Raw genomic sequence first — 15,559 nt, forward strand, 5'->3', positions numbered from 1 at the left:
TTATAATCATCAGTTGTGCATTTGCTGACATTTTCAAATCCTCCCCCATTCCTACCCCTTCTCCTTAAGCTATTTCCTTTAAAACCAGTGGTTTGCTATTAAGACCCTATCCCTTATCCCCTCCCTTGATTGACTTCCCTTTCTACCCGCTTCCTTATTCCCCCCCCTTTTTGTTTTTAAAGGCCTTATGAATTCCCTCCTCCTTCTCCCCTCCCTTTTTTTGTCCTCCCCACTCCCCTGCTCCCCTTGGTTTATCCCTTCTAACTTTCTCAGAAGGGCTAGATAAGAGTTTTTTTCCCAATGGATAGTATAGCTACTCTTCACTCTCCGGGTTGATTACACTGAGAGTAAGGTTTGATTATTACCTCTTTATGCTCTCTTCCTCTCCTTCTTATAATAGTATTTGTCCCCTCTCCCTCCTCCCATGCCCTCTTTGTGTGTAATAGAATATTCTATTTTCTTATTCACTCAAGTTTCTCTTGGTGTCCCCTGCTATTTACCCCATCTTTCCCATCCCCCATGCCATCTTAGATTATTTAGTGTTCCACCCCCACCCTGTTAATTATTCTTCTGATTACTATAATAATGAATATTATAATAGTGAATAGAGTTCACTACAGAGAATTAAACATAACATTTCTCTACATAGGAATACAGATAATTAGATCTCACTGAGGCCCTTAAAAAGGCAAATTTAAAAATCATAAGTTTTCTTTCTTTCCCCTCTGTATCTTATTTACCTTTTCAGGTTTCTCGCGATTTTTGTGGTTGGATATAAAACTTTCCATTTAGCCCTGGTCTTTTCTGTGCAAATACCTGGAATTCTTCAATTTTGTTGAATGCCCATACTTTCCCCTGGAAATATATAGTCAATTTTGATGGGTAGTTGATCCGTGGTTGCAGGCCCAGCTCTCTTGCCTTTCTGAATATTGTATTCCACGCCTTGCGGTCTTTTAGCGTTGAGGCTGCCAGATCCTGTGTGATCCTGATTGGTGCTCCTTGATATTTGAATTGTTTCTTTCTGGCTTCTTGTAAGATTTTTTCTTTTGCTTGGAAACTCTTGAATTTTGCAATGATATTTCTTGGTGTTTTCCTTTCTTGATCGAATACCGCAGGTGTTCTATGGATCCTTTCAATGTCTATGTTGCCCTCTTGTTGTAGGACTTCAGGGCAATTTTGCTGAATTATTTCTGTTAGTATGGAGTCCAGGTTTCTATTAATTTCTGTTTTTTCTGGAAGACCGATTATTCTCAAATTGTCTCTTCTAGACCAGTTTTCTTGGTCTGTCACTCTCTCATTGAGATATTTCATGTTTCCTTCTATTTTTTCAGTCTTTTGGCTTTGTTTTATTTGTTCTTTTTGTCTTGAGAGATCATTAGTTTCTACTTGCTCAATTCTAGCCTTTAGGGATTGATTTTCGGCTATAATCTTTCGGTTTTCGGCCATAATCTTCTGGTTTTCGGCCATAATCTTCTGGTATTCCTTTTCAATCTGGTCATTTCTGGTGTTCAGTTTCTGAGCCTCACTTTCCAATTGCATGATTCTACCTTTTAAACAGTTATTTTCTTGCCAGATCTCTTCCATTTTCCTCAAAATCTCAGTTTTGAACTCTTCCATAGCTTGTGAGGAGTTTTCCTTATTTGAGGAGGGTCCGGATGCTTGTTTGTTCTCCTCCTCTGTTTGCTCGGTTGTCTGGATTTTCTCTGTGTAAAAGCTGTCGAGTGTTAAAGACTTCTTTTTCTTGTTGTTATTCTTTCTCTTCTGAACTTCCTGAGTCTGAGTAGCCATTGTTACCCCAGCAGCTTCTCAGATTTATCCTTGCGCTCAGTGTCTGTCCGCGATCTATTGGCTCCTGAGGTCTGAGTTCTGGTTTTTTCCAAGGTCAAGCCCCCTGGTCGACCCCCTTGCTTGATCCTCTGCAGGAGGTTTCTTTACAAGTCTCAGGGCGCTGCTTCCACAGTCGTATACCCGTCCACACTGGTTCCCCACTTAGGCTTTAGTTCCTGGCTGTGTCTGCCTCCACCCACGCCTCCGCAGTGCCTGCGTTCTGCTCAGCCTGCGCTCTGCGCCCTGCATCCTGCTCCCGCGCTCAGATTTCGCCTGCTTTTTTTGGCTTAATGGTGTCCTAAGTCTTGCTGCTCTCAGGAACAGGCCCCGGAGCTGCCAATGACTCAATGGGTGCCCCAAACTTGCTCTATTTCTTTTTAGCTGGCTTCGGAGCTATAGATGTGTGTGGAGGGGGTGGCGGTGGGGTAGTTGCTCAGCTCGTGATTTTGTGAGGGCTGTTTCACCCCTTTATAGCATGGAAATGCCTCAATTCCACGTACCTTCCACGCTGTGCCCTGTTGTGGGGGTTCCTCTGTTCGTCTGGACTTGTTTTTATGTCCTCTTGAGGAGTTTTGTGTGTTTCAGTCAGGAGAGGTTAAGAGCTGCTTCTTACTCTGCCGCCATCTTAACCCGGAACCTGAGAAGACTTTATTTTACTGAGTTCAAATCTGGCCTCAGACAGTTAATAGCTCTGTGTTCTTGGGCAAGTCACTCAAGCCTATTTGCCTCAGTTCCTTATCTATCAAATCAGTTGGAGAAGGAAATGGCTAAACACTCCATTATCTTTGCCAAGTAAACCCAAATGGGGTCATACAGAATTGGACATAGCTGAAAAATGACTGACCAGAGAAGGAAGAAATAGGTATCACAGAAGCTTCATTTTCATTTAAATTAGGTGAGGGAATATTGAACATATTCACAGTCACACACACATGCATAAAGAGTATAGAGTAGAAAAACATTAATATTAATTGATAAATAGAAGGGTCAGTAGCAGAGAATCCGGGATGAATCCAGGATAGATAAGGAATCTTAGGATCAATATTGTGTATTGGTTCCAAGGCAGAAGAGTGGTAAGGACTAATCAATGAGGGTTAAGTGATTTGCCCAGAGCCACCCAACTAGGAAGTGTCTCAGGTCAAATTTGAACCCCAAACCTCTCATCTTTAGGCCTGGCTCTCAATCCACTGAACCACCCACCTTCCCCTCCACTGGGATATTTTCAGGAGCTATTGAGATTAACTATGAAGCACTGTTTAGGGAAATCAAGACAGCCTAAAAATTTAAAGAAATATTACTTATTGAAAGACCATACCAATATAATAAAAATGACAAAACTGCTTAAATTATTTTACTTGTCTAGTATCATACCTGACTAATGAAGGATTATTTGTAGAGCTAGCAAAATAATAAGAAAGGATCAAGGATCTTGAGGGAAATGTGCCTTTATTATCAAAAAGGAATATAATTAAATATTAGGAATCATAAGAATTTTAGCAATGGAGAGAAAAAGGTGGAAAGAAGAATGGGAGACAATTGGCTTTCACTCTTCACTCAGTCTTCCTTGGTTTAAGGAGCTATTTCCTGGGTTTATTAACTGATGTGCTAGACCTCCTTTGATCTCCATTTTGTATTGTCTCAACACTTGGTGCCTATGCATGCCATTTGTCCTCTCTCATTTGTCCCCCTGCCACCACCTGCCTCTGATACCCAAAGAAAGACTCTAGATCTTTGACCTTCTTGTTTATTCTTTTCTGGTTTAGGTAAAGAGTGGATTCTCTAATCTAGCCCAGGAGTTTAAGTAATGGGGATCCAGAGGGGTAAGAATCTAGGCCATGTGCTCATGTAACCCAGCATCAAAGCCCTAAGAAGCCAGGGTCCCAGACTATACAGCCAGATCAATTTTGGACTTCAATTTGGTGGGATCAATCATATTTAGGAATCGAGTTGTTAGCTTACGTCCTCTCCACCCCCTATCACTACATAGATTTAGAGGGATTATGCCCCTGAGATGTTGAGGGAAATATTTTTAAGTTCTCTCTTTCTATATCTCTTTACAAAAGCTAATTTGATATTAAGAGAATCAAGGTTCTAGTTACTAAATTCCTAAAAATGAAAGGAACATGGCTGATATGTGTTTTAGTCAATGGCAGAAAAGAAAGATTCTCCAATAGCTTCAGTACTGGAGAAAACTGTTCAGCTAAAGCAATAACATGAAGAAGTTAAGTTAAATGTAAAAAATTTGGCCCTGGGTCAGTCATGTTACACATGTTACACAAAATAAATATACCTTTTTAGGTAGTAGCAGGCCAGGCAGGCTAGTCTGAAATCCTTAGTTGTAAGAACTTTTTCAAACTATTCATTCCCTTCTTTCTTTAGTTTGGTGTTTACCTCTCCTCCATTTCTCTTCATCTGGCATATCTTTTCCCAGTCTCATTAGATAGTCTCCCTTTAGTTCTTAGAAATACATCTAGTTTGTCTTCTAACTCTTCCACTCTAAGCTACTTTGTCTTTAGATGAATCATAACCGACCTCAAAGTATTAATCTTCTCTCTCTCCCTGCAGATCTTTCAGCAATCTGCTGTGAATATCATATACCAGGGGACTATCATTAATCCTTAAACCATTAAACAAATATTCAGGAGGCTAACCTCTTCTGATCTCTCCTGTATATTGGTAAGGAGAGAAGAGGTAAAAGGAGATAAAAGTAGAAATGGCAGTCAATCATATCCAGGCAAACATAGATGCTTTTCCTACAACTCTTTAAAATAAAAATATTTTAAAAGTTAAAAAAAAATTTTAACTGTTCTTTATTCATTCACCAAACATTTACTGAAAGTCTATTATGTATAAGGCTGTATGTATGTCTATTACATGGGTATGTGATTTTTATTGCTTCTCTAGAAGAATGAATATGTTTGAGATCTCCACAAAATAATGTTTAAGTGATTAACGAAGTGGAATAAACATTTTTAATCTTTGAACTCTACAAATTACCATAAAATATTGTCCCAAGATTAGCATTAGTATTAATGTTTGAAGTTATAATGACAGAACTCAAATATATTAAATTCAATATTTCAAAAGATATAAGATTAAATTGGTATAGATATGTCATTTATCTAGGGGGATTGGTTTGGTTTTTCTACTCATGATGCATCATCTCATTGGTTATGACCAAATAAAAAATTACCACTAGTGACTAATCTGCTTGTGATTGAGGCTCTCTGAATCTAGCTAAGCTGTTTAATGGGACATTCCAGAGAGAACTGTGCTGTGCTGGCTACAACAAAATGTCAAAGTAGGGTGTTAGCATAGGTTGTAAATGAATAATGTTTTCAACTTTAATTGCTTTGATATAATTTCTAACCATCAGCAATCCTGCTTTCCTGAAACAGTTTCCTATACAGTTGATTTTCAGTTTCAATTCATTGATTCATCACATATAGAAAAATTTCCATTTGAATTAGTATACACTAGTCTTAGATATCATAGAGTTAAATTGCAAATAACAAAACTCAGTATTTAACCCTTCATTCAGGAATCAATGGACCAAAAGAAAATTAAAAATTTTCCCCTCATCTCTTTTTTTTTAAAGAAAGCATCTCAGTTGAATGCCTTCCTGGTTCAAAACCTTGTGCTGATGCTCTAAACTGTATACCTGAAGAACTGTTTTGTGATGGAGAACCAGACTGTTCTGATACTTCTGATGAAAACAGTACAACTTGTGGTAAGTAGTCTTATCTGCAAGTTTATATGTGTACATTTACCAATCCTCACTATTAATTTATCAACTCTACACTGCCCTATTATCATGAGTGCCTTGCCCTCTTATGGTATTATTGGTCTTGCCATTCCAAGCCTCAACCTTGAACTATTTCCATCATCCATTCATAGTCTTTGCTCCTTCTCACATTTTGAACAACAAAACTGAAGAAAATCACAAAATGGTGTGACTACTACTACAAAGTTATGTCCTGTATTCTCAATTGGGCCCTCACTAAAACAAGGCAATTCTTTTATACTCCGCTAACAGGCCCACTATCTCATTTGCCACTCTTTATTATACCCACTCTCACTTATTTTTATTCTTTCTCTATCTACTGGTTGCTTAATTACTGCCTACAAGATCCATGTCCCCTTCATTCTCAAAAAATCCTTATTTGACCCATCTATCTTTGCTTGCTCTTGCTTTATATCCTCCTCCCTTTTTCACTTCCTTTCCTTTCATTCTAAACTCTCTACTTAAGCCTTCAACCTCAGTTTTCAGCCAAAAAGGCTCTTTCCAAAGTTAATAATGGTCTCTTAATTGCCAAAATCGGGCTTTTCCCAATCCTCACCTTTATCTACCTCTCTACAGTCTTTGACAGTGTGGGTCTTCTTGATATTTTCTTCTCTAGAGGTTGGCACGGCACTACTCTCTACTGGTTTTCCTATCTGAATGTTCCTCAGTCTCCTTTGATGGATCTTTGCCCAGGTCATGTTCAGGACATAACCATGAGTATCTTCCAGGGCTTCATTCTCACCCCTCTTCTCTTCTTCCTATATATTGATTCCAAAAAGGAACTCATTATCTCTTCCCCATACCATTCCCCTCTTACTAAATTCCTTATTATTGTTAAGAGGCACTGGAGTAACCAAATGGTACCTGGCCCTCCACTAGCAATAGTATATAGGTGTATCCTTCGATCTCTTTCTAACCAGGTATTCAATTCTCTTACTGTATCTGGGAGGCAAAAACTATTGGTAAATTGTTTCTGCTGCTGGTGCCACCATCACTTCCAAGTTCCACAACTAGTCCCAACTTCAGTGTCACGGACATCTCTTTTTTAATTTTTAAGTTGTCCTGGGAAGGAAAAATGTCTCATCCCCTGCCCCCCATCTTGCATTGGCTATACCACTTTAGAATACAATGTGACTATTTTAAAAGTTGTTATAGGGTAGTGTTGAGAGAAGTGAATGGAAATGACCGCTTTGCTCTGTCATCTTGATTCTCTAAGTACTTTTCATTTAGTAGATACTGGATAAAATATATCTGAATGGCTGAAAGAATATGGCAATGTCTTTTTAAAAAATAAGTTTTATTGATATCTTTTGTTCCCTATGTCATTATAGTTATCTCAAGTATCCTTTCTTTCTTCCTCCCAGAGAGAAATCTCACATAATGAACAGTATTTTTTAGAGGGAAAAAACAGCACAACCGATCAAGACATTAAAAATTCTGAAAACATTTACAATGTGTAACACTACTGGATCTATCCTTTCTTATCTCTTCATTCATGTCCTCCCTGATCTTTATGATTTTATATCACTTACTTTTGATTTTTGAGTGGTTAATTGTTTACCATATGATTTGTTTTCTTGGCTCTCCTTTACTTTACTCATGATCAGTTCCTACAAATCTTTGCTTCCCTATATTCATTACATGTATCATTTTTTATGGCACAGTAATATTCCAGTTCATATGCCACAGTTTAGCCATTCCCAAATTAATGAACATCTATTTATTTCCAATTCCTAGCTATCACCAAAAGTGCTGCTATAAGTATTTTGGAGTGTATAGGGACTTTCTTCTTATCAAGGTCTTCCTCAAGGTATAAGTCCAGTAATGGGGTCTCTAGTTCAAACTGTATGGACATGTTAATTATTTCATTTCCACAATTCAAAATTATTTTCCAAAATGGTTATACCATTTCATAACTCCATTAAACATGTATTAATTTGTCTATCATTTTACATCTCCTCAAATATTTTATTGCCATTTTTGTCATTTTTTCAATTCCAAATGATTTCCAATAATGTGAAACCTCAGAGCAATTTGTTTTGTATTTCCCTGCTAATAAGTGATTTAGAGCATTCTTTCATATGATTATGAATACTTTGCAGTTTTTCCTTTGAGAACTGTTTATATTGTGAAAATTTAACACTAGCCTATGAAGACAACTTTGGGTTTTAAAATAGAGGATCTTACTTCTGAACCTCTGAACTATATCTCTATAAGGTGATGGTTGGAATTCTCCTTACAGCACTGGTAGACATTTTGGTGCTCTGAGCTATTCTAAGGACTCTTTCATGATTCTTGGCATCCAGAAGACTTGCCTCTTATCCAGACTAAGGTTGTAGTCCTCTAAATCAGGGGGACTTGGATAAGATATATTACAAGGAGTATAAGCTGGGATAATGGAAGGAAGTTAGGGTTCTTTTGCCTCCAAGTTGTGGGGAGAGGAGGTAGCTAGGAGAGTGTTGGTACACCATTAATGTGGCTGCACAGCTGGCTGTGGGAGGAGATGGCCCAAAGATTATCAGCTATGGTTGAGAGCTAGAGAGGGGAGCCCCAGTGCACACATAGGGTAGGGTTTGGGGCTGATCAGGAGAGCACCAACGTGCCTGAAGCTGAAGGAGGAGGCTTGTGAAGGGAACAGCCATCCACATATGGCCAGTGCCTTTTCCATCTCTGGCCCATTTTTTAAATTATTTAATAAGTCATTAAAATTAAGATACAGTCTCAAGAGAACTTTAATCTTAACAGTATCCTTTAACCACTTCTCTATAGGAGAACACATATAATATATAACATTCCTTGGCTATCAAGCCCTTAACAGGAAAATATGATACAAAGATATTTTCCTATTGATCACTTCCCTTCTTATCCTAAGTATGTTAATTTTGTCAGTGCAGAAGTTTTTCAGTTTCATGCAATAAAATTTATTTATTTTATCTTTTGTAAAAGCATCCATCTTGTGTTTAGTTAAAAATAATCTCCTATCCATACCTGTGAGAATTATATAATATTACTCTTCTAGTTTATTTTGTGTGATTTTTAATATTAATATCACATATCCATTTATAATGTATTGAGAAATATAGTAGAAGGTGTGGGCTGAAGCCTATTTTTTTTTCAAAACCCTTACCTTCTGTCTTAGAATAAATACTTTCTATTGGTTCCAAGGCAGAAAAGAGGTGAGGTGAGGGATAGGCAATGGGAGTTAAGTGACTTGCCCAGAGTCACACAGCCAGGAAGTATCTGAAGCCAGATTTGAACCTAGGGCCTCCCATCTCTCGGTCTGGGTCTCAATCCACTGAGCCAACCAGCTGTACCCCCTAAAACTAATTTCTGCCGCACTCCTTTTCAGTTTTCCCAGAAGTTTTAAGAAGGTAATTTATATTTATCAAACACTAGATTGTCCTTTTGTGAGGGCAAAAATATTTCTAATACTTAAGCCAAAGAAAGATAAAACACAAAAAGAAAACTATAGATACATATCATTAATGAGTACTGACTCAAAAAGTTTAAACAAAATAATCATATTTCAGCTACTATGACCAAGTGGGATATATGTCAGAGATACAAGGGTAGTTAAGAAAAGATATTATATTTAAATATAAAATGTATGAAATATATTAAGGAAATAATCAATATAATAAATCTTATTAAAACCAAAGCATCGAAAACCATATGTTTATCTCAGTAGATGTAAAAAAGGCCTTTGACTCTTTATACTCTTATATGCTAAAAGAAATTAAAACTCACTATTTTGTTTTATTGCATTACATATTCAGATAGTGTGAGAGTTAGGTTTATATTTTCCTACATCTCTCTATAATTGTTTGTTATAATTTTCTTCTTCTTTGGCTATAAACATCAACACTATATTCTTTCAATTGCTTTACCTTAATTTTTTAAAAGTGGCCTTCTTCTCTTCTATTCCCCTCATCTATCCTTGAGGGGCTCAGAATGGGAGGAATTCCTACACAGGAAAAATGATCATTCAGCTTTTTTTCAAATATCTTTGGGAAGAGAGACAATGCCATTATTTGGGGGTGGGGGAGAAAGTCAATCAATTGTTATTGTAATTAGTTTTTGCAAGAAGCCATCTTGGGCAAGACCAGTTGCCAGTTGGTAGTTCAGATTGTAGAATTCCAAGAGCTGGCATGAGCTCCCATGAGACTGGAAAAGACAGAACACCCCTATAAATAGGAGCTCAGCCCTAACCCAAGTTCACTCAGTTTTGAATTAAAGTGGGAGGTGAAAGGGGTAGGCTTTTCAGTCTGTTTCAAAAGCTATTTCATAGGCCACTTTTGTGATAATGAGATTAAATCTACCCTGCCCATTCTTAAATCTAATCACCAAAAGTGTAAACATCCCTACTTAATTCACAAGTTGGGAGGTCTGTGACCCATGTGTGCTAAAGTGAGAGCTGAATCAGAATTTACTGACTGCTTCCTGGGCAGTCCTAAGAAAAGCATCTCTTGTGATTGAACACATAAACTAAGAGGAAGGCACAGGAAGTGACGCAAAAGATGCCCCTTTAGAAGAGAGTTCAGTGAGCCTATTTGGCTCTTCTGGTTTGTGTCTTGGATCTGAAGGAGCTCAGCTTGTTCGTGACTGGACCTTGGACCCTGAGACCTTGATGAGACTGTTCTTAAATCTTTCCTTTGGAATTCCACATAGTGAGTGTAAAGATTGAATCTTCCTGAAATTCTCTTAAGGAACTTCCCTTTCAAGAGAGACTCTGTGACTGAAGCTTTTGATTCATTCGCCTCCGGGGCCCTCTGGGCCTCCAGTCCTCTGACTTTCCAGCCTTGGGCTCAAGGCTGAATCTCCCTCCAGCCCTCTGACTTTCCAGCCTTGGGCTCAAGGCTGAATCTCCCTTAGCAGAAGACTAATTAGATCTGCATGGGTTAAACTAAGGGCCAGAACAAATTACATAGTGTGTTAGGTTACTTATCCTATTTTATCCTCTTTCTGATTTTTTTTTTATTTTCTCTTCCTCTCCTCATTTTTTTTTTGGATTAATTTTTTATTTTTGGTAAAATTTTCCATGATTACATAATTCATGTTTTTACTTTACCCTTCACCCCCTGAACCTCCCTCCCCACCCCAATGCTAACTCACATTTTCACTGGTTTTAACATGTGTGGTCAGTCAAGATTTATTTACATATTATTGATAGTAACATTGGTGTGGTCCTTTCAGGTCTACATCCCCAATCATGTTCTCATCAACCCAAGTGTTCAAGCAGTTGTTTTTCTTCTGTGTTTCCTCTCCTGTAGTTCTTCTTCTGAATATGGGCAGAGTTCTTTTCCATAAATCCCTCAGAATTGTCTTGGGTCATTGCATTGCTGCTAGTACAGGCGTCCATTACATTCAATTTTACCACAGTGTATCAGTCTCTGTGTACAATATTCTTCTGGCTCTGCTCCTTTCACTCTGCATCAATTCCTGGAGGTCTTTCCAGTTCACATGGAATTCCTCCAGTTTATTATTCCTTTGAACACAATAGTATTCCATCACCAGCATATATCACAATTTGTTCAGCCATTCCCCAATTGAAAGGCATACCCTTGCTTTCCAGTTTTTGCCACCACAAAAAATGCAGCTACAAATATTTTTGTACATGTCTTTTTGCCTATGATCTCTTTGGGGTACAAACCCAGCAATGGTATGGCTGGATCAAAGGGCAGGCATTCTTTTATTGCTCTTTGGGCATAATTCCAAATTGCCATCCAGAATGGTTGGATCAGTTCACAACTCCAACAGCAGTGCATTCATGTCCCAATTTTGCCACATCCCCTCCAACACTCATTATTCTCCCCTGCTATCATTTTAGCCAATCTGCTAGGTGTGAGGTGGTACCTCAGAGTTGTTTTGCTTTGCATTTTTCTAATTATTAGAGATTTAGAACACTTTCTCATGTGCTTATTAATACTTTTGATTTGTCTGAAAATTGCCTATTCATGTCCCTTGCCCATTTATCAATTGGAGAATGGCTTGATTTTTTTATACAATTGATTTAGCTCCTTGTATATTTGAGTAATTAGACCTCTGTCAGAATTTTTTGTTATAAAGATTTTTTGCCAGTTTGTTGTTTCCCTTCTGATTTTGGTTGCATTATTTTTGTTTGTACAAAACCTTTTTAATTTAATATAATCAAAATTATTTATTTTACATTTTGTAATTTTTTTCTAACTCTTTCTTGGTTTTAAAATCTTTCCTTTCCCAGAGATCTGACAAGTATACTATTCTGTGTTCACTTAATTTACTTACAGTTTCCTTCTTAATATTCAAGTCTTTCACCCATTCTGAATTTATCTTGGTGTATGGTGTGAGATGTTGATCTAAACCTAATCTCTGCCATATTGTTTTCCAATTTTCCCAGCAGTTTTTGTCAAATAGTGGATTTTTGTCCCCAAAGTTGGGCTCTTTGGGTTTATTATACACTGTCTTCCTGACGTCACTTACCCCAACTCTATTCCACTGATCCTCCCTTCTATCCCTTAGCCAGTACCATATTGTTGTGATGACTGCTGCTTTATAGTTTAGCTTAATATCTGGTACTGCTAAGCCACCTTCCTTCACATTTTTTTTCATTATTTCCCTTGATATTCTTGGTCTTTTATTATTCCAAATAAACTTTGTTATAGTTTTTTCTAATTCAGTAAAAAAGTTTTTTGGTAGTTTGATAGGTATGGCACTAAATAAGTAAATTAATTTGGGTAGAATGGTCATTTTTATTATGTTAGCTCATCCTACCCATGAGCAATCAATGGCTTTCCAATTGTTTAGATTCAGTTTTATTTGTTTGGAAAGTGTTTTGTAGTTATGTTCATATAATTCCTGTGTTTATTTTGGTAGATAGATTCCTAAGTATTTTATATTGTCTAGGGTGATTTTAAATGGTGTTTCTCTTTCTACCTCTTGCTGCTATGATGTGTTGGAAATATATGTAAATGCTGATGATTTATGTGCATTTATTTTGTATCCTGCAACTTTGCTAACGTTGTTGATTATTTCTACTAGCTTTTTAGTTGATTCTCTAGGATTTTTTAAGTAGATCATCATATCATCTACAAAGAGTGATAGCTTAGTCTCCTCACTGCCTATTTTAATACCTTCAATTTCTTTTTCTTCTCTAATTGCTACTGCTAGTGTTTCTAGTACAATGTTAAATAATAGAGGAGATAATGGGCATCCTTGTTTCACACCTGATCTTATTGGAAAGGCTTCTAATTTATCCCCATTGCATATGATGCTTGTTGATGGTTTAAGATATATACTATTTATTATTTTTAGGAAAGGACCTTCTATTCCTATGCTTTCTAGTGTTTTCAGTAGGAATGGTTGTTGTATTTTGTCAAAGGCTTTTTCAGCATCTTTTGAGATAATCATGTGGTTTTTGTTGGTTTGCTTGTTAATATGGTCAATTATGTGGATGGTTTTCCTAATGTTGAAACGTCCTTGCATTCCTGGTATAAATCCCACCTAATCATGATGGATAATCCTCTTGATCACTTGCTGAAGTATTTTTGCTAGTATTCTATTTAAGATTTTTACATCTATGTTCATTAAGGAGATTGGTCTGTAATTTTCTTTCTCTGTTTTTGATCTACCTGGCTTTGGAATCAGTACCATATTTGTGTCATAAAATGAATTTGGTAGGACTCCTTCTTTGCTTATTATATCAAATAATTTGTATAGTATTGGGATTAATTGCTCTTTGAATGTTGGATAGAATTCACTTGTGAATCCATCAGGCCCTGGCGATTTTTTCTTAGGGAGTTCTTTGATAGCTTCTTCAATTTCTTTTTCTGATATTGGATTATTTAAGTATTCTATTTCTTTTGCTGTTAATCTAGGTAATTTATATTTTTGTAAATATTCATCCATATCACCTAGATTGCTAAATTTATTGCCATATAGTTGGGCAAAATAATTTTTAATGATTGCCTTAATTTCCTCTTCATTAGAGGTGAGGTCTCCCTTTTCATCTTCGATACTATTAATTTGGTTTTCTTCTTTACTTTTTTTATTAGAATTACCAGTACTTTGTCTTTTTTATCTGTTTTTTCAAAATACCAGCTTCTAGTCTTATTTATTAATTCAATAGTTCTTTTACTTTTGATTTTATTAATTCCTCCTTTGATTTTTAGTATTTCTAATTTAGTTTTCATCTGAGGATTTTTACTTTGTTCATTTTCTAGTTTTTTAAGTTGCATGCCCAATTCATTAACCTCTGCCCTCCCTAATTTGTTAATATATGTACTCAGTGTTATAAATTTTCCCCTTAGAACTGCTTTGGCTGCATCCCATAGGTTTGGATAAGATGTCTCATCATTGTCAGTGTCTTCAATGAAATTATTAATTGCTTCTGTGATTTGTTCTTTCACTAAATTATTTTGGAGAATCATATTATTTAATTTCCAATTATTTTTTCATTTGCCTCTCCATCTATTCTTACTAATAACTATTTTTATTGCATTATGATCTGAGAAGGTTACTTTTATTATTTCTGCTTTTTTGCATTTGTTTGCCATGATTCTATGCCCTATTACATGGTCTATCTTTGTGAATGTTCCATGTGCTGCTGAAAAGAAGGTGTATTCCTTTTTGTCCCTATTTATTTTTCTCTATATATCTATTAACTCTAATTTTTCTAATTTTCACCTCTCTTATTCATTTTTTGGTTTGATTTATCTAGATCTGATAGGGGAAGGTTGACATCCCCCACTAGTATGGTTTTGCTATCTATTTCATCCTTGAGCTCCAGTAGCTTCTCCTTTAGAAATTTGGAAGCTATAACGTTTGGTGCATACATGTTGAGTACTGATATTTCTTTGTTGTTTATACTGCCTTTTACTAGGATGCAGTTACCTTCCCCATCTCTTTTAACCTTACCTATTTTTACTTTGGCTCTGTCAGAGATCATGATAGCCACCCCTGCCTTCTTTCTCTCATTTGAAGCCCAAAAGATTTTGCTCCATCCTCTCATTTTTACTCTATGTCTGTCTCTCTGTCTCATGTATGTTTCTTGTAGACAACATATGGTAGGATTTTGGTTTCTAATCCACTCTGCTATTTGCTTTATTTATTTGTAAATAAACTTCCATACAAGTCAATTTGACTTGAGGTTATTCCTTACTTGGGGATTAATATTCAATTCCCTGGTGACCAAACCTTTTAATATTCACCCAATCAAAACCCTTTTTACCTCTTACACTTTATAAGGACAGTTACCCAGGTTCATTCATCAATATTGTCAAAATCAATCAATCAATCTATCATCATCATTCATATAATTTCTCTACATCATCAAGAAGATCATTACTGAACATTTATCAACAAAGTAGAGTCAGTCAAATTAGAACTAAATAACTAGCAACTTGAGTTAGGCTTAGTTGCTAGGCCAACCAGCCTGAAAACTTCCGTTTGTAATTTCATTTTAAAAGCTGCTGAAGACATATTTTTAATTCAATTAGCTTAGTCAGTCCTTTTTCCTTAGTCCTACTCCCTCTTTCCTTCAATCCTGATTTATCCCTCAACCAGTTTTGTTATTTCCATTAAAATTAGTTACTGAGAAACAAAACTGTTTACTCACCTTGATTCAGCTTCTAAGATTCTCACAGTTAAGGGAGACTGTTAGGTGTTACTTTACTTTGAGGCTTAAACAGATTGAGCATTAGATCCTGTTTATTTTCTATAGCAATATTACCAAGATTTTTTAATTTCATCGCAGTCAGATAAAAGTAACTCTTTAATATCAAAGGAATATTACATTTATATTACTCAAAAGACAAATCAAATCCTGGTTAGGAGTTCTATTCACTTCCCTAGTGAATTTATAAAGTTGGAAGCTGTCTAGCAGCTGAGTTTACTGACAGGTGAAGATTACAAATATCTTCCTTTTCCAGCTTTCAGTTTTACTCTCAACAAGCTTGATATTTAATTACATCT

The 15,559-nt window shown here is 36.3% G+C and overlaps 1 protein-coding gene across 1 annotated transcript in view; it reads left to right on the top strand.

The window, feature by feature from the left end:
* The window catches only part of TMPRSS15 (transmembrane serine protease 15), a 153,136-nt gene that overhangs the window by 63,386 nt on the left and 74,191 nt on the right, over positions 1–15,559 (top strand). Inside the window, exon 7 of the mRNA XM_044666902.1 lies at positions 5,426–5,557. Coding sequence (XP_044522837.1) covers positions 5,426–5,557 — 132 coding nt within the window. The remainder of the gene's footprint in view (positions 1–5,425; positions 5,558–15,559) is intronic.

The sequence above is a fragment of the Gracilinanus agilis genome, chromosome 3 (assembly GCF_016433145.1).
Source record: "Gracilinanus agilis isolate LMUSP501 chromosome 3, AgileGrace, whole genome shotgun sequence".
NCBI classification, from domain to species: Eukaryota; Metazoa; Chordata; class Mammalia; order Didelphimorphia; family Didelphidae; genus Gracilinanus; species Gracilinanus agilis.